The sequence below is a fragment of the Budorcas taxicolor genome, chromosome 23 (genome assembly GCF_023091745.1).
Source record: "Budorcas taxicolor isolate Tak-1 chromosome 23, Takin1.1, whole genome shotgun sequence".
In the NCBI taxonomy this organism is placed as follows: domain Eukaryota; kingdom Metazoa; phylum Chordata; class Mammalia; order Artiodactyla; family Bovidae; genus Budorcas; species Budorcas taxicolor.
In genome coordinates this window covers 49,416,011-49,435,388 of record NC_068932.1, presented here as the reverse complement: position 1 = coordinate 49,435,388, position 19,378 = coordinate 49,416,011, and the positions used below count along the sequence as shown (strand labels likewise).

Genomic DNA, 19,378 nt, shown 5'->3' with positions numbered 1-19,378 from the left:
CCCTTTTATATTACAACTGCTTTCATATTGAATTTTTCTAGGAGTGTTCCTATTTGATACAAGTGAATGATGTCGTTTAGAATATGAATATATTTAATCATGCGTTTCTCTTCCACATGTAACTAAAGGTTATATAAAAATGTACTTTGAGAATGGTTTAAAATCTGAAGCCATGAATAGTCATGTCAAGATAACCAAGGTGTTAAATATGATATTTGAACTCTAAGACTCTTAACTTTTAATTTTACCATTGTCAAAATGCTCTTAAGAGAACTGCAGGTCTCTCTTGAGATTCTTTTTTTATGAAATCATAGTAGCAGGAGCTAGTCGCCTTGGAAAAAACTTGAGTGTGAAAATAAAGTGTAACCATTTTGCTACGTGTGAAGCACTCCGCAACATACCCCACACAGTGCAGTCCCAGTAGCATTATTTACACTGACAGTTCCAAGCGTCGCTGTCCTCATGTTCTCACCGCTGCCTGCTCCCTCTCTTGACCCCCGCTGGGTCAGCTGGCCTCACGCCGGCCTGAGTGGCCTCGCTCCCCCGAGGGCCCTGCCCCTGGTCTCCTGCCCTGGCACCTGGGCCCATGTCGGGTCCTGGATGTGGCTGCCTCAGCTCTGCGACTTGCTGTCCCTCGTCTCCATCAGCCGTTCCCACCCCCCTGCATCCACCTCTGGAGTCACCTGCCAGCCCCAGAGGGGCCTGCCCTGTCCTGTCCTCGCCCAGGCACCCCGGCCGCGGGGCTGGGTGGTGCCTGCCGCCCGCAGCTCGCCTGGCTTTGCCGGCCTCTTTTTCCCCTCTAACCCCCTCCTGCCTCCTGCTGCCTTGGAGCAGGGCCTTGCTTGCCACGCGCTCTTGGCCAAAAAATGAAGAAATGGCTGTGAGCCGTGGGGAGCTCTGCCGTCACCTGGCGCAGAAACAAGAGTGTGAGGATGTCTGAGTTGCCAGCCGTCGCCTCTCTGTGGTCAGAACAAAACCGTCTGCTGGGGAATCGGGGTTTCCGGGCACTCGCCACAGAAGCACCTCCCCTGATCAACAGCGTGACGACTCTACCGCCATATGAGGACTGTTCCCGTCACCGGGAGGTGCTGGTGAGGTTCTACTCAGCTGCGGTGGATTAGCGATCAGCAACCTTTCCATTAACCCCCAAACCCAAATCAAGCCAAAATCTGTGGTCCTTGTTGAATGACCCTGGATTGGAAGACATTGCTGGGAGGTCCTGCCTCCCAGCCCTCCATGGCGGTCGTGTTACTGGCGGCGGCAGGTGGGGTGGGGGGCCTTTGCGCGAACCTCCCAGGTTCCTGGGGCTGGACTGGCTCGGACTCCTGGCTGCTGTGAGGTTGGAGATTCCCGGGTTGGGGGGCGCCCGGGGGACCTGGGGGACAGTGGCCTGTGGGGCAGGGCAGACCTAACTCCTCCCCAGTCACTCTGAACAGCAGAGTCTGAAGGCCTCTGCTCGGTCCATTCCCGAGCACAGAGGAAAGTTTACAGCAAAATGGTGCCAGTTTCGACGTTTCGGTAACTGGAGCCGGTCCTGCCCCTAAGTGCAGCGCGTCCCCAGGACCCGGGAGAGGAAGCAGAGAGCCTCCTTCCAGGGCTGCACGCAGGGGCAGCTTCTGCCCAGGTGGCCCCGGGACCTTGCCCCCCTGATGGGGCCTGGCTCAGCCTGCCCCTGCCGCACCATGGGGGAGGGCAGGAGGGATAGTGACCAGAGCCACCCCAGTCCCCCAGGGTGGGATGTTTGCCTGGTGTCCCCGTGAGACGGAACCACAGAGCCCCCTTGCTGAGGACCACGCGGGAGTGCGTCCCTGGGGGGACCGAAGCCGGCGGCAGGGAGCCCGCATAGCTGATCACTGCTCCAGTCTCTGCAGCAGGGAGCCCCACACCCTTGGGGAGGCTGCTTTCTCATTAACCAGTTACCTGCGGCTCTTTGGAGGGGGCACTGGAGTCCCGTGTCTTGATTCTGCTCTTTAACTTGACAGAAGAAAGTGAGTGAGTGCGGAAACCACACAGTCCACAGCGGTTGCACGTGGCAGATGCTGGTCCCCAGGGGCCCAGAGCCACCGAGGGGGTGGGAGGCTGCCCGAGCCCTGTGCTTCCCTGGGCCCCAGGTGGTGGAGACCGCAGGTCTGGGGGGGCAGGCAGGCTCCCCGAGCCACGTGCTTCCCGGGGGCCCCCGGTGGTGGCCCAGAGCCACCGGGTGGGGGGTGGGGAGGCTGCCCGAGCTGCATGCTTCCCGGGGCCCCCGGTGGCAGAGACCACAGGTCTGGGGGGGCCACCCCCAGGTTCTCAACCAAGGCCAGTCCCCCGACGGCAAGGGGTCCAGTCCCGCAGGGTGGGGGCCCCCGCCTGGAACCACACTCCGCCCTGAGGGGCTGCTAGAGGAGCCCCCGGGAGTCCTGAGACGCTCCTCATTGGGTCTGTCGAAGCTCAGCTGACGCAACGAGAGCCAGTCACCCTCAGACCTCGTCGTCCTCGTCTGAGCCCATGTTGAGGACCTCAGCCAGGGGGCTTTCTCGTTTCCTGCACCTGCGTGGGAGACGCGCCCTGAGCTCCTGGGAGCATCACCCGGGCCACTGTCTAGTCTGAAATTCATCCTCCCATTAAAACAGGAAGGCTCAGTGTGCAGAGGCAGGAGGCAGCGTTCTCAGGGGCCCAGAGATGACCGAGGTCGACACCGGCCGGGGGGAGGCCTGGGGGGCGTCCTGTTCAGCCATTTTGACTCCACTATTTAGACCCCCACCCCTGTGACCTCAGGCCCCTGTGGGAGCCGCGGCTGTTAAAGCTCACGGAACACGCGAGGCAGCTAGGAAACGCCTCGGGACGAACGAGCGGGAGGAGACTTAACAGCTGCCCGGGAAGGTAGGGCCTGCTTAAGTAAAACACGGCGGCGTGCCCGGTCGTGTTGTCGGAGGCACAGAGGAGTGGGAACAGCGTGAACGGCCGCAGAGGGGCTCGGGGGCCGCGAGGCGCGCCAGCCTCATTAGAGACGGGAAGGACCGGAGTGTGCCTCGGGACGCCAGACCTCAGTGCAGGCGGGAGATGTCTGGGAGCGGGGCGTACAGGGGCGTTGTGGGGAGTGCTGTCCCAGGACCCCTCCCTCCCGCCTTTCGCCTGCCCACCCGCTGACCCTGGTCCCAAGGCCGTTGCTCAGCGCCAGCCCCAGAGTGGCTGCCAGCGGCGGCCTCGGGAGGCTTGCTGGATGTGGGGCCCAGCACACGCCTGCCCCTGGCCTGCCCACAGGTGTCCGTGCCCAAGCAGGAGAGGATCCAGTGTCCTTGCAGTCGGAAGGGGAAATGATACACCTTAGCTCACTTTCCAAAGATGCACCCACGTTTTTCTTTTTAATTAATTAATTTAATTGGAGGCTAATTGCTTGACAATGTTGTGGCGGTTTTTGAAAGCGATGCGTAGGATGAACAGTTTTCATAGCACAGATAACTTATTTTTGATGTTGGCTTTAGAAAAAGTCATCTCACTTTCTGCACGTGTGTTTTTTTTTTTTTTTTCGCATTCCCTCCTGGCACGTGTAGACCAGAGAGTAAGCTAACTAAGCAGAGGGTTTCTGTGTAATGCATTTAACTTCTGTGACGGCTGAAAGATCATCAAAGCAGTCGTCTGTCCCATGTGCGTGTCTGTGTGTGAGTGTGCGCCTGTGTGTGCGCTGGGGGCACACCGCTGCCTCTTGGGTGGGTGGTGCCTGAGCCCTGCGCTGGCTGGAGTCCCGGGGTGCCCGCAGGGCCAGCCCCCCGTGATACCTGTGACGCCCACGTGGGGGGCGCACTCACTGCCGGGCGGGCGCTCCCCAGCCTCCCCAGGGCGAGGGGCAGGGGTGGGCGGATGCTTTCTGTCTCTCAGCGCTTGTAATTCCCCTGCTGCCTTGAAAGGCGGGCGTTGCTGAAGCAACTCAGCCTGGGACTGTGAAATGGATTTACGCTTTTCGGAAAAGGGTGAATGCTGCCCTTTGGCCACACACTCTACCTGGGCTGGAGAGGCATGTTCTGAGGGACGGTGGGTGTGCAACCTGCAGGGACATCTCTCACTTTCCCTCCACGATTCCCCCTCCTGCCCCACCTCCGCCTCTACCCAACCGTCTCCTCTTCTCCTGGGCCACGTCTGCGGGGAGGCTGTAGCTGGCTCACCACACATCTGACGAAGTGCACAGAAGATTTTTCATCTCGCAGAGAAATGGTCGCATTTCATGCGTCTGTTTTGCCTCTGATATTCCTACTTAGGAATGATGGTGATCAGAACTTTGAGCATGTGTTTGGAATGGCGCCTGTCCTTGGAGTCCCTGCAGCTCTGTCATCCATTCATCCAGTGAACACACAACCGAGGTCAGGGGGCAGGCTGGGTGGCCAGCCCTCTAAGGCATCCCTGGACCACACTGTCCCGGGTGCCAACTTCCTCTGGGCCTGCTCCCTGGGGTTGGCACTGCCTGGGGACCTTGGGCGCATGTCTCTGGGCTGGCACAGCATGGAGCCAGCCTCCATCCCAGCCCTGACGTTCCCCCAGTGCCAGGAGACCCATGTCCCGGTGAAGTAGATGCTGCGCCCTTAAACGGGGCAGGAGTGCACTGGCCATCAACGTCCAGCAGCTCATCTCCGTTCTAACGTGGCTAAGTCAGTCAGTTCAGTCGCTCAGTCGTGTCCGACTCCTTGTGACCCCATGGACTGCAGCACGCCAGGCCTCCCTGTCCATCACCAACTCCCGGAGTTTGCTCAAACTCATGACCATCAAGTCGGTGATGCCATCATGTAATGTGGCTGCTGCTGCTCCTGCTGCTAAGTCGCTTCAGTCGTGTCCGACACTGTGTGACCCCATAGATGGCAGCCCACCAGGCTCCTCCATCCCTGGGATTCTCCAGGCAAGACCACTGGAGTGGGTTGCCATTTCCTTCTCCAATGCGTGAAAGTGAAAAGTGAAATGGAAGTCGCTCAGTCATGTCCGACTCCTTGCGACCCCACAGACTGCAGCCTACCAGGCTCCTCCGACCATGGGATTTTCCAGGCAAGAGTACTGGAGTGGGGTGCCATCGCCTTCTCCGTGTAACGTGGCTGCCCATGGTCTAAGGCGGCCTGTCTTCACAAGAGCGCCCGGTGCCTCAGGCTCTAGGAGTCTGCTGAGAACGGCCTGTCCTGTCCACGCCCTTCTGTCCACTGGTGACATCAGACCCCTGGTAAATCAGCCAGGTCAGTGACAGGATCCAGAAGCGCTGGTCTGGGGTCCTGGATGGGGCCCGGGGGATGGAGACAGGCTCCGTATGGCCGCTTTGCGGGAGAGGAAAGTCGGGTTACGGGGGTGGGGCCACGTGGCAGTGCTGTGACCCTTTCTGTGGAGGAAGCTAAGTTCTCCTGAGTGTTTTAAAACCCGTTGTTCCTGCAAAGGGAAACCCAGGGTGTTACTAACGGGTTAGAAAATGAGTTCTCTCTGCAGCTTGTCAACTCTGAGAAATCGCCGCCTGTGACAAATGCGGGAGGACTCAGAAATGATTTGCCACTTACCTGAAAATGATCTTCAGTCACAGCAGAGGTGGGGAGGCCCTGGCCAGCCTTCGCTGCGGGGCGGAGCGTTTGTGAGCCTGAAGTGGGTTCCCGTAGCCGCAGGCCGCATCCACTGGCCTTTGCGGCCTCGGCTCTCTCCAGAGCCTGGGGTTCTGGCCTCAGCCCACCCTGCTGGCCCCTGAGCGGGCTTGAGCGCATCACTCAGGGGCGCCTCTGCTGGCCCGTGTCTGTCCTTTACCCCCAGTTTGCTCTGGGCTCTTGGAGAAAACTGACAACCGCAGCCCCTGCCGGGACCCTTGTCACGGGCACGTGGCCCGTGGTTTGCTCAATTGCTGTGTCCTCAGTGAGGCGGTGAGACGCCCTCCTGTCCGCTGACCGTGTTGGTGGTGGACCTCCCCAGCTAGGCTCCCAGGGCCCCTGGGATTTGACTCGCAGCCTCAGGTCTCCGGCTGTGTTGGCCTCTCTGTGGTGACCCCAATACGCGGGCCTGAGAAAAGGAACAGGAGGACAGGATCCCCGGGATCCTGGCCTTGGCCAGGTCTGCGCCTCACCACGCTGACCGGCAGCCCGGAAGTCTACCCTGGAAGACAGGGTTCCAGGAGTTCAGCCTTCACCTCCTCCTTCCAGGGTCCGAGCCAGGAAACCCTCAGGGATCCCAAGGGGGCAGCTTGGAGGAACAAGGGGGCTGGAGGAACGTGCTCCCCCTGCCCGCCTGCAGCCCCCACCCTCGCACTGGCCAGCCCAGCACCCTGCCCGCCCCCCACGGCGCTCCTGTTGGCCGGCTCTCCGTCCCTGGGACCTCTCTGTGTCTCTCCTGCCTCTGCGGGTCCCCCAGGGCCTGCAGCTCTTGCTAAGGTGCCACCTGGGGGGCAGTACAGCTGGGCTTCGGCCAGGTTCCCAGGGGCCGTGGTTTTTATGGAGGGGGAGATCTGAGGGTCAGTGCCCCCTCCAGCCTCTTCCAGGGGCCGTGGTTTTTATGGAGGGGAGATCTGAGGGTCGGTGCCCCCTCCAGCCTCTTCCAGGGGCCGTGGTTTTTATGGAGGGGAGATCTGAGGGTCAGTGCCCCCTCTAGCCTCTTCCAGGGGCCGTGGTTTTTATGGAGGGGGAGATCTGAGGGTCAGTGCCCCCTCAAGCCTCTTTCAAGACCACACACAGCAGACCTGAGTGCGTCCATTTTAGCTTCTTCAGCACGAGTCACATCTCTTTATTTTATTATCACATTCTTCAAAGGAGTCCAATACCTCTAAAACTGGCAAATAATTTTGGCCCTCCCCAGTGGTTTATTTTGCAACCTGGAAAACAGCTTCTCTTGTTCTGAGTTACTTTGGTATAAAATGAGGTGATTGTTTCCACTCTGCTCAAGCATTGCAGAAATTATTTTTAAAATGATGGTTACAGGGAGACAGGATTCAAGATTAGAACTCCACTCATTATGCTCCTTAAGACGTTTCCCTGAGCAGGTGATGTTCTGTTGGTGCTCGGAGGTGAGAACACTAGTTTATGGAAGTGGCATCTCTAGATTGTGGCAAACACAAAAGCTGGGGCCCCGTGATGCCGGGATTGCCGTCTGGCACCCCACGTCCTGCAGAGGCTTCTCCAGGAGTGGTGGTCGCCTCTGTTTCCATGCACAGCCCCCGCTGCAGGGACCGGTCTATCGCTTACAACGTCTGCAGGCGGAGGCCAGTGTGCACGTGGGGTTTAGTGGTGTGGACAGGCTTTGTCAGCCTTCCCACCAAGGCCCGTTTCTGCAACAACCAGGGAACTCAAGCCATCCTGGTGCCCCTGCAACTTCACGGGCACCCCCAGGAAGTCACTGCCAGGGTCATGCAGTGCAGACCATCTGTAGATCAGGGGCCCCCTCGGTCTAAGGGAGATTCCCCACTGATTGCAAATGGGTCAGAGGAGGCCGGTTCCCAGGGAACAACCCATCAGAAGTCACTCTTGGTTTTCAGGACAGAAAAGGTCAATTGTCTCCTTTGTTTTCCTCCTTGGGGTTAATCCACTTCCTTTCTCCCCAGCAGGAAACCAAGTTCCCAGTTGGCATCTTCTGTTTCTTGTGATATTCTGCAGACAGTTCCAGACGTCCTGTTCAGAATCCCAGAATGTGGCAGCAATGCAGGAGACCTGGGTTCCCTCCCTGGGTCAGGAAGACTCTCTGGAGGAGGAAATGGCAACCCACTCCAGTATTCTTGCCTGGAGAATCCCATGGACAGAGGAGCCTGGTGGGCTATAGTCCATGGGGTCACAAAGAGTCAGACATGGCTGAGTGAGTCACACACACACACACACACACACACACACACACATTTGAGGAAACAGACCAAGAGAGGACAAAATGTGTTGGATTAAAATGAGGTTCAAGTTCAGAATCACCTTTTGAATTAGAAGAGGCTGACATACTTTCATATATTTTTGGTAAATTAGACAATTTTGACTTGTCTGCAGTGTTTCTTCATTTCAGAAATTAAAAGAGCAATCTTTAAATGTTTGAAAGAATCCTTGTGCTTTATCCAGTAGAAGGAGCCTCGGCTGAAGTGCCAGCTACATCACTGCCCGGTTGCTGACATCAGTCAGCTGTCTCTGGTCTGAGACCTGACACTAGGCAGACACCTCTGAGTCCTTACGTCTCTGGTCCTAAGGGAACAGGTGGCTTCGAGGGGACGCCTGAGCAACAGGTGACGTGCTGGCGGCCCCCGAGCTCAGGTCCACCTGGTTCTTCTTTCAGGGAGGCGAGGTTGATTGACTGCTGAGCTGTCTTGCCCACGAGAAGGAACGGACACGCTACTGCCACTGTCCCCCTGCCCAGGGCTATTGTGTATCCCCTGCCGTCACCCTCATCAACTCCCACAGCATTATTTCTTTTGGTTTCATTCTGTTTTAAAAAGGTCTTTTTTTTTTTTTTTTTTCTGATCTTTGGGCCTAGCCATGTGTGTAAGATCTTAAGTCCCCAGGCAGGGATCAGACTGGAGTCCCCTGCATTGGAAGCACAGAGTCTCAGCCACTGGACCGCCAGGGAAGTCCCCCTGCAGCATGCTGGGGGCGGCTCACTTCTCTCCCTTCTCCCCCGGCTTGTGCCCGTGTGCAGCCAGGGCTGCGCTGGGTTCCGTACAAGGACAGAATGTGTGTGTGCATCTCACGGCGGTTCTCAAACAAACACCCTTCCTCCTTCCTGGCTTCCGTGCAACCTGCCCGGGCCTTCTCGTTGCTCAGCCCTGCTGGGAGGAAAAGCAAACTGCAGCCCGTCTGAGAGCTCTTCAAACCTCAGAGCTGAGCTGGATCAATAGACCACCCTGCCTCCCTCACAGCATGAAAATGTACCGTGGGCACCCCTAAGCTCATCAGGGTCTTATGACTTGTACATTTCCCTCCATAAACTAGTTTTCTTTGACACCCGAGGGGGTGTTTGATGGCGACACCATAGGGTTTGTGCAGAGGTCGAAGTTCAAGGGGGTGAAGCAGGTCAGAGAGCCCGGAGTGGCCCTTGGGGAGCCGTCACATCAGCCCTTCCAGGATGAATGGGGAGATGCAGGCTTTACAGGGGGCTCTGGGCCCTGGCCCAGCCATGCAGCAAGAGGGCTTTAGAGTGACGATCAGGACCGTCTTCTTGAAGAAGCCGTCCTGTGACCAACGCCAGGCATGCAGCCGAAATGCTGGACTTGATGAACCAATTTTTTTACGGGATCAAGTGTTTTCAATAAATGAAAAAAAGAATGTTTTCTCAGGTAATGAGGGAACTCACATAAGCAAGACTGCTGTCATTGAGAATGATGTTGTGACGAGCGCGGATGCTATCAGCTTCCTTGCACGTTTTTTACAGCGTGCATTATTGGCCAGAGACAAGAATCTGCTCCTCACATTTCAGGGATACCTGATCGCTTTGTTTTCTCTCTGGGGCACCCCCCCAACCCCTCTCCCCCCGTGTCAGCACACACCCCCATCCTGGAACGACCCCTGTAGTCTGGGAAGGAGCCCAGACCACGTGCTTAGGTGGTGAACAGCCATCTGCTCATCGCTGTTCATGCCTCAGGCCCCTGGAAGCTGCCCGGCCCTGCAATTAGAAATCGGAGCCTAGGCTTGTAACCAGACCGTTCCACCTCCTTGCAAGTCCAAGCTCTCCTCTTCCTTCCTGGGGCCTTGCTGGGGGGCCTTGGGGGGCATTCAGCTGCTTCCTGTTCTCTGACCTCCTTTGCAGAGCAGGGGTCTAGGGCCCCAGGTCCTTCGGGAGGCTCTGGGGAGGTTCTCCAGCCGAGATCTCTAGGGCAAGGCAGGGCGCCACGTTCCCAGCTCCTTTCCTCAGGAGAGCTGCTCTGGTGGGGTCTCCGATGCTGCTTTCCACAGCTGTCTCCTCGGTGGACCCCCCAGCACAGGCGCTTGCACATTTCTGCCTGGTGCAGATGTCTTTCCGAGGTCACCTGCATCCAGACGTCATTGCAACCCCCGTCCGCCCACCCTGGGCTCCAGCTCCCCACTCTGTTCCTCAGTTGCAGCAGCGAGAACCGCTGGGTTCCGGGGCTGCTCCCTGAATGCCTCCTGCAAACCAGCCCCCACCTTGCGCAGAGCCTGTGGCCGGCGGGATCGGGGCCTGAGCCGAAGCTGAGGCTCCCTGACTCTTGACTGCGTTATCTGTCAGCGCCTGTGGGAGGCCTGGGGCCAGGGCGCTGAGAATCTACTCCTGAAACAGTGGGACTTCATGCTTTTTTCCACCTGCAGAGGAGCATCTTGCTGCTGGGAGCTGCCAGGGGGTAGAGCTCTCGGGTCTGCGGCCCTGAGGGGTCCCCACGTGGAGGAGAGGAGTAAGCAGCCACGGGAGGCGGTATGGGCCGAGTGGCCCTGCCGTGGGCATTGATGAGGCCTACGTTAACTCGGGCACGTGGCCCCCTGACAGCGTAACCCGCGGGGGCACAGCCGTGGGGCTTCACATAACCCGTGGGGGACACAGCCGTGGGGCTTCACGTAACCCGTGGGGGACACAGCCGTGGGGCTTCACGACGACACCCTCCCCGTGGGACTCTGCTCTCTGGGCCGCTCTCGTCTCTCCCTCTGATGTTTCAAGCAGAGCTCCGGTGTCGCCCAGCTAGGGGCCATCTTCCTGCATCGCCCTCCTCTATCGGCTCCTCTGTCTTTTGTGGGCGGCGTGATCTGTTTTGCAGACACAGGAAGTGGGTGGTCAGGACTGTCCCATCTGGAGCCAGCCTCCTGGCCCCATATAGCCCTTCGTGTCTCGACAAGAAGCGGGCTTTGGCAGAGGGGCTTATTCTCGCAGGTTCTGGAAGCTGCCCGGGGGGCTCTGCTCATCACCATGAAGGACAATGAAGTAAAGCCCCACTGCCCTCCAGGGCGGAGCATGGTGTGAAATGTGGTCTATTGACTCAGATTGGGTTTACGGTTCAGTGAAGGGCTGGGAGCTCGTTCCCCCAGTCTAGGGGTGAAATGGCCCCGTAGGTGGTGTCTCCGGGCCCGAGGCAGGCCTCTGGGTGGTGGTCCCAGCGGCCTGGGAGGTGAATGGTCGGCACTGGCCGCCCTTGTGCGAATGGAAAGTGCGGTCTAGGCTCCAGACACTTAGTGTGGAGACGTGAGGGGAGCAGGAGGCCCACGAGGTCCGGGGTCCACACTTGGTCTGTTTGCCCCCAGCCTGAGCTCAGGGCTCCCAAGCAGCCAGGACCAGCCAGCTGGCCTTGGGGCAGAGCCCACAGGCCTGGCTTCCCTTCAGAGCGACATCACGAACAAGGGGCCTGGCTGCGCTCAGGGGCACCTCTGTCTATCCAGCCCTGCCTGTGACAGACGGAGGCCAGGCCTCGTGGCTGGCTCCCGCCTGCTTTTGTCTTGTCCACATGAAGCTCCTCTGTGTGGACTGGATGTTTGGTCCCCGTCCAGAGCTGACCTGAGGGCCCAGAGGCAGCTCTGAGATCAGCTGTTAGTGTCCGCAGGGAGGTTCTTCCTCACCCAGGGCTCTGGAGAGGCTGCCCTGGAGCCCGGACCCAGCTCTGCAGCCACTAGGGGCGGGTATTGATGCCACTGTGGCCACCACGGCCGGGCTCCACATGGGAGCCAAGCCCAAGCACGCTCACACACGCACGTGCATATATATATGCACACATGCACACACACACGCACGCACACACATGCACACACGCACACATATGCACGCACTCACACATATACACACATATGCACACACGCGCGCACATGCATGCACACACACACATATGCACCCACTCACACCTATGCACACACACACACACATTGATCCCCTGTGTCCTTCCTTCCTCCATCCTACTGGGCAGAAACCACCCCGGGATCCTCCCAGACGTGTTGCACAGGCGGGGTTCCAGGTCACGCAACCCCTTCTGGATCCTTCCAGGGTCTCCTCGGTGGAGGTATCTCTTTGTGAGGCTGGTTTGTGGTTGGGTGGCTTGGAGTTTCCACTCATCCTTGGCCCTAACTGCGTGGTTAACCTTGCCGCCTGTCACTGCCTACAGACATCTGAGGCTGCACAGTGTCTTAGAATAAGAGGGAGCCTGACTGTTTTCATCTCCAGCCTCAGGCTTCTGGCACTTTCCACCTCCTCCGTCGGGCAGTTACTGTCTGCACAGTGGAAGCTCTGAGAGGGCTGCCCATGGAGCCAGAGCCTGCATTAGTGACCGACGAACAGTGTTCGCCAGGGTGTGGCTAGCGTGGACCCCCGTTCCTGCTCAGGACTGGGGGCCAGTGTGGCCCATCACAGCCGCTGATACAGCCTGCTGGCTCAGCCGCCACAGTGGCCCCTGGTCCTTGTGCGAGAGGCCTGGGTCCTGTCCATCGTGGCCCACGTGGCCCGGCCCAGCGTGCGTGGCCAACTGCTTCATGGCCAGTGGACACCAAGCCCCGGTGGAGGCTCTGTCAGCAGCACGGATGGCACAGCCTCCTGCGAGACGCAATGTGTGCGCCACCACTTGGCATTCCCGAGCCTGCTCTTTGTCCCTTTCTGGGTTTACAAACTGATGTGATGCTAACGATGGTTGTTTTGGTCCCACAGATAAAAGCAGAGAGCGCAGCCGGGCGCCTTGCCCACCGGCCCTGGTGCTGCACGCAGAGAGGAAGAGCCCGGCGGGGGATGGTGAGGACAAGGTTGGTGGCTGCAAGACGCAAACCCCCCGGCTGGGGGCCCTGGGGGCCCGCACACCCTTCTCCCCATTTCCCACCTGATGCTCAGCAGCGGCACTTGGCAGTCCCCTCTGTGGTACCAGGCTGCTGCCAGCTGGGCCTCTGCCAGCTGGTCCGCTGCAGAAACCAGCAGAAGGAAGGGGCGTCTGGGAGCCAAGCAGGAGCAGCCTGGCCTTCCCGTCTGTGTCCAGTCCAGAGCTCACTGGCAGGCTCTGCTCGGAGGGGCTTGGGTGGTGACCCTGGGTTCTCACGCGTGCTGCCCCCCGTCTCAGAAGGCGAGTGCACACAGGCGGCCGGTCTCTGCAGTTGGCCACCCCTTGGGTGAAGCTGCAATCTGCACTTGGTTTCACTGTTACAGGAAAACCAATGCACGCCTGTGTTTCCTGAGCACAGAATCTCAGGCCCTTCCTGATAAAGCGGCATTTTATAGACTGACCGAGAACGTGTTGAGTGCGTTTCCTTTCCCACGAATAACCAAGAAATCAACCTTTACTGCTGCCTTTGAAAGTCACAAATGGCACATAACATGCTCTGACCGTCAGACACCCTGCGGCCTCCGGACTGAGCCGTCGGACACCCTGGTGGCCTCTGGCCTGAGCCGTCGGACACCCTGGCAGCCTCTGGTCTGAGCCGTCGGACACCCTGGCGGCCTCTGGTCTGATCCGTCGGTTGGCCTCTGGTCTGAGCCGTCGGACACCCTGGCGGCCTCTGGTCTGCCGCAGTATTGTGTGAACATTCTCTCTTCCTGTGTTGCTATCAGCCTTGTCTCTACCTCGGCCTGTTAGGTCCCCCGTTCCTGTGGTTGTCCTGTTCCTTCCCCATTAACGACATCCCTGGGCACCCTCACCTGTGGTCCCCACCATCCTCTCCATCACTAATGCTGGGGCTAGATGGTGTAAATGAGTCGAGAACAATAGAGCAAATTAATCTCTTGCTTCCCGATGAAGGATTTCCCTCTACGAGGTGACCATCCGTGCCAGAATTACGTGTTTATTGAACAGATAGTCTTTCTTCTGCTTCAACTACTGTCTTCATCTCTGCACTCGGTGCGTCTAACTCACTTTTATTACTTCAGCGCGGAGGGGAATTCTATGCCATGATTAGCCATCTTTATCACCAACAAGAAATCATAGCCAGTGTGCGGCACCAGAAGACGACCTTGGTAATTAGCTGGAGAATCCCAGCATCGCCGAATTTAAGTGTTAGTCTCTATCACAAATCATGTCCCACCGTATTTCCCTGAAAAAATTATCAAGGGGAATCTTCTACTCAGAGGCCCCTCATTGGGTTCCATTGTTCAGTTAGCTTCGTAATGAAAATCTCCCCTCGTTTTCCTAATTGGATTAGGAATATAAACTCTGGTCTCAACATACCCTTATATTTTTAACACGACTGTTTCTGAATACACCCTGTTATGTTCATTATTTACCCTGAACTTATTTTCTCATAGGAAACTAAGACATTTTCTACTACCCCAAAATTCTAAAAAAAGAAAAGTTGTTCGTGAATTTAGGAATAATCATATAAATTACAAACCGTTTATTCCGTGTAATTACCTGTCACAACGAATGAAGGGCACCGGGCAGACCCCAGTAAGATACCAGGATGGTCGAGTGCGAAAGAGACCACCCCTCAAGTCCTGGCTCTTACTTGTCTAGCGTTTAATGAATGCGATTCCCAGGGGCCACTCTGGACCTGGTCCTCTGACCTTTGCACCCCAGGCCTCCCTGCTCGTCCTCTGGCCCGCTCTGCTGACACTGGCCGTTCACTCCCGGTGATGTGGGCCCTGCTAGGAGGAGGTCTCACGTCACTGCCTGTGATTTCACTGCAGCTTTAAGCGACTTCTTTGGGGTTTATAGCCCCTGGTGATCTTTTAACTTTATGTTTGAATCTTACGTTTCAGTGCTGTCAGAACCCAGCACTTTGCTCGCTAACAACCTTTCGAGAGGAAGCTGGGAGGTGGGAATGAGCTGTGGTCCCAGGGTGGCCCTTGGGGGCCCCTGGGCAAGCATCTGGGCCTTTGGTGCAACGGCCCTGTCCTTGCACGGCCACCCACCAGCAGTGCCCCACAAGGCGGGGAGCTTCGGCGTCCTGGGTGTTCGATCGTTCCGACAACCGGCTCACCATGTCCTTACCTACACTACCTCATAGAGCGCTGACATGGATGGTGGTAGAAAAAGTCTCAGCTTTCAGGATGACATTTAGTTTTTTCTAAATGAATCTAGAGCTTTAGTTGCCCAACAGACATGGGTTTGTGTGGACCAGGAGATGGTGACGGACAAGGGAGCCTGGTGTGCTGCGGTTCATGGGGCCGCAAAGAGTCGGACACGACTGAGTGACTGAACTGAACTGAACTGAACTGAAATATCTCAGCTCGGAAACTGGTTGCTGTTTGGAATAATGCACTAGGACCTTGTAATCTTATCGATTTTTCGAGAGAAAGAATATGTGGTCCTTATTATATTATTCTAAATTTGAGATTAAAATAATGAAAACAGGCAGTAGAAGGAAAGAAATGTTTCCTTGCCACTAGAATTTATTGTGCTCACCGTGGTTTCATTTTTCTCTTGCTGCTGCTGCTGCTAAGTTGCTTCAGCGGTGTCCGACTCTTCACGACCCCATGGACTGCAGCCCCCCAGGCTCCTCCGCCCATGGGGTTTTCCAGGCAAGAGTACTGGAGTGGGCTGCCATTGCTTTCTCCCATTTTTCCTCTTAGAACTGCTCAAACTTTGAGACAGCACTGACTTCTTAAAACAATTTTCTCGTGGTAATTTTTCAGTTCTACCTTTAGGAGTTTGCTTCTGTTTCCTTTTGTTCAAGGGCCTCCCTGGTGGCTCAGATGGTAAAGCGTCTGCCTGCAACGCAGGAGACCTGGGTTCAATCTGTGGGTGGGGTATATCCCCTGGAGAAGGGGATGACTACCCACTCCAGTATTCTTGCCTGGAGAATCCCATGGACAGATGAGCCTGGTGGGCTGCCATCCATGGGGTCACAAAGAGCTGGACACAACTGAGTGACTAACACTTTCGCTTTTCATGTTCCCTTTGTTTAACAAAATCCAATGTCTCTTGTATATCCGCGCAGGTAAGAAGTCAATCTGAATCTTGGATTCACGTTTATGTTGGTGTTATAATTGCCTATGTTTTCTGATCTCAGAAAAACATTTAATTCTGTCCAGATTCTATCCATAATAAGCAATGGGTCAGGTGTCCTAGCTGTAGTTTTTTGTTTTTTAACTTTAGAAAATAAATCTTCATTTTCTTCTTGGGGATATCACGTTCAGACATTCTTTTCTACATGAAGACAGAGGCCCCACTGTGTATCAGTCAGCGGCACCCTGTGAAACGGGCCGTGAACTCTGCCCCAGGTGGACACGCCAGAAATGGGGGGCATCCTTGGAGTGACGGGACGCTGCAAGGACACGCGCTTGTTGCTTCCCCTGCCTGCCAGGGACAGGCCGGGCCAGCCCAGCCTCCCGGGGTCCTCGCTGCTCGGAGGGTTTCCGCCACTGGAGGCTGGGCTCGGTGGCCCCGTGAGCCTGTTTCCGGAGACGCTTCCAGGGGGCTTTCTGCCCCCGGACGCTGGGGCGTTCAGAAGCGATCTCTCAGCTGCTCTGCCTGTGTCTGTCTCTGCAGAAGCCAATTTGGGATAATCACAGGGAGGCCCTAGTCTAGGTTGCTCAGCACTGTCAGCTGTGCCATGAAGTCTAAAGGCTCACGTGGCCCCCAGGCCCGCGCGCTGGCCCTGCTGAGCCGGCCACTGCCTAACAGCCGCTGTGGGCAGGTCTGTCTGCAGGAGACTAGTTGCTCTCTACTCGGTTGCCTCTAATTGAAGAGGAGTGTTTCAATTTGTTTTAAAGAGCTTTCCTGCTCTCTATTCACAGGAGCCTCCGTCGATCCTGGTGACCAGCGAGGATAGCACGCCCAAAGGCACGAGGCCCGTGGCCTCCGCCCCGGTGCCGGGATCCCCCTGGTAAGACAGCCTGCGCCTGGGGGTTGGGGAGACAGCCCCGGCTGACCCAGCGCTTGTTGTCTCCACCAAAGAGAAATGCGTATCCTGTGGGTAATGCTGTTTTACACAAAGCAATTTGCTGCTCCTGGCGGGTAGAGTTCCACACCGTTGTCACCATCTGCTGAAAGAAAAATAGCATTTAAGTGATAAGTTATCCTGCTCCAATATATTTGCAAATATGCATTAAAGTAGGAAGGCCGTTGTGTATTGATCTGTGCAAGGCCGTATCTGTAGAGGCGGTGGCACGCCTTGCACTTCAAAGGCCTTTCCGTGGACTCCAGGAAAAGCATAACCAAGGAGCTGTTAATTAAAGACATGCCTGCTCTTTGTGGCTGCCCTGTGAGGATTCCCGTTCTCTGCGCCTCCACACTCCAAGCGCCCTCCGCGAGGGAGCCGCCGACTCTGGTTTTCAAAAACGTCCTTTTATAATGGAGTAATTTAGAATCAGAAAAAAAAAGGTTATTATAGTAAAATTAGTTTTAAAGCCTGCAGATCAGACTGCAGGATACGGCTGGGAGGAACAGCTAATTTAGAGAACTGGAACAGAGCCACTTAAGGTGCCGTCAAGGCAGCAGCGGCAGCCGCCCGCGGTCCCCGGGTCTGCCCTGTGTGCTGTCCTGAGTGGATCCCTGCATCTGTCCTGCCCTGGCCACCTGCTTACCACGGGAAGCCCTGCTCTTAACTGGACAGACGGGGCCGCCTCTCCTTCCCTGCTCAGAGGTCGGTGTCACGGGCACCCAAGGGCCTCCCACCCTTCAGCTCTAGTGCTCGGTGAGCTGGGGGCGCCTCACAGGTCCGGGCCCCCATGGTGACACCTAATGATACAGTGTTTCCAGGGCTGAGACTGTCCTGCCCTTCAAGTTGGGTCTGATGCCAGCTCCTGGGTTAGTGCACATCCCGTGGGCCGAGGGCTGAGTCCCAGCCCCCTGCCCCGCGCGTCTCCCCGGCTGATTGCGAGTCCCGGGCTCCCACAACCTCCTATCAGGTGTGAAAATTTGCTAAAACAACTCACAGGACTTACGAGAGTGATTCACTTGTGATGACATCTGTATTATACAGGGCGCAGCCCAGGACAGCTGGATGGCCGAGAGGCAAGGGCAGGCCACAGGGCGGGGATCTCCGGGCCTCACGCCCTCCTGGGGCTGCCACCCCCCTAGGACGTCAGCGAGGTCAGCACACTGCAGCCCTCTGAACCCAAAGGAAGCTTTCTGAATGCTTCATTACTAGGCCTGTCCCCCCGGCTCTTGGGGTGGGGCCAGGAAACCAACCCTCTGATCACGCGGTCGGCCTTCCTGGGACCAGCCCCCACCTCCACGGTCACACATGGAGGCACACCAGTCACCGTGTCGTCAGCCTGAACTCACGTGAGGTCGGGGGCGCTCCTCAGGAGTAAAAACGACGCCCCAGTGGCTCAGCTAATTAAAAGGGTTTTAGGAGCTTGGTGCCAGGAACTGAAGGGGGCACAACACAGACTTAAACTATTACTTTTTTTATGATGCCAGAGATGCTGTCTGGGGTCTTCTGGAACCAGACTCATGTGTGTTTCTAAGGCAAGCACAGCTGACTGCAAATCACGTGAGGGGTTGCAGTAAATTCAGCGAGGTGTGACCCTGTCACACTGTGTACTCGATGCTGTCCCGGGGGTTATAATTGGGCAGGAGACCTGACCTTGAGCCCTAGAGATGTCTAGGGCTGCAGTTTCAACTTCTCAGTGACGCTGTGTTCGAGGGCAGAATGCTCCGTGGGATTCTGGGGTCCTTGGTCAGGGTGAATCACTGATGAGCCTTCCAGCCCGAGTGTCGGCCGTGTGGGGAGCTGTCCTCTCTCAGGGAAGGGGGCGGCAGGGCTGCAGGAGGCACCATGCCTGCAGCTTTCTGAGCGGCATTGGGCCCGCCGGCTGAGCCCGGGCATTTTTCTCGCCTCTGCTCGCCTCTCTCCAAGCCTCCCTGACTCAGTGCTGCCTGAGGGAGGCTGCCTGGCCTCCCCAAGCATTCCGGGGTAAAGGGTACCAGCGTTCAAACACCCCCACACCTGGGAGGTTGGGTCCGTGAGCACCCTGAAAAGTGCCAGAGGAACCAGGATCTTGCAGGGGGTGGGGAGCCGGGGCACGGGGGCAGTGCCAGCCTCGGCTTCTGTGGCCTCCCCGCTTCCCAGCTGGGAGCGGCCGCGTGCGGCGTGGTCTGATGTGTGCTTAACCTTAGTGTCACACCCACAGAACCTCGGGGACAGCACACCCTGGGAGGCAGTCTGCCTCCAGGCAGGGCTCCTCTGGCCTGGGGGCCACACCTGCTGCACCAAGTGAGCTCAAAGCACCCACGAGCCTCCTGTCCACCGGCTGGGCCAGTCGTCAGCCCGAGCCGCCCAGGTTCTCGGAAAGCAAAGAGATCCTCCAGGGGCAGGGGCGGTCGGTTCCTCCATGCGCGTCCCCTCCGGCCAGTCCCCTACAGGCCAGGACGCCCGAGGTCCCCCACGCGTGTGAGAGCTCACCCAGACAGAGAATGCATGGCCGCCTGCGGCCGTTAGCTCTCAAAGGAGGAACCTGCGGGGGTGGGGGGAGGGGTGCAGGGAGACAGGGGCAGGCGACTGGGTGTGAGACGTGAGCCCCAGGACCCCGCAGGCCCCCGGGTGCTGTCAGAAGCTGGGGTGACCTGAGGTGCGGGCAAGGCTGCCAAGGAGCTGGGAGGCGTGCACGGCACAAGCGTCCACATGTCACGGCGGGT

At 57.4% G+C, this 19,378-nt stretch overlaps 1 protein-coding gene across 1 annotated transcript in view; it reads left to right on the top strand.

Moving 5' to 3' along the window:
• Window positions 1–19,378, top strand: part of TCERG1L (transcription elongation regulator 1 like) — a 199,961-nt gene that overhangs the window by 120,359 nt on the left and 60,224 nt on the right. The window contains exons 5-6 of the mRNA XM_052661172.1: window positions 12,520–12,611; window positions 16,531–16,619. Of these exons, the coding sequence (XP_052517132.1) occupies window positions 12,520–12,611; window positions 16,531–16,619 (181 nt within the window). The remainder of the gene's footprint in view (window positions 1–12,519; window positions 12,612–16,530; window positions 16,620–19,378) is intronic.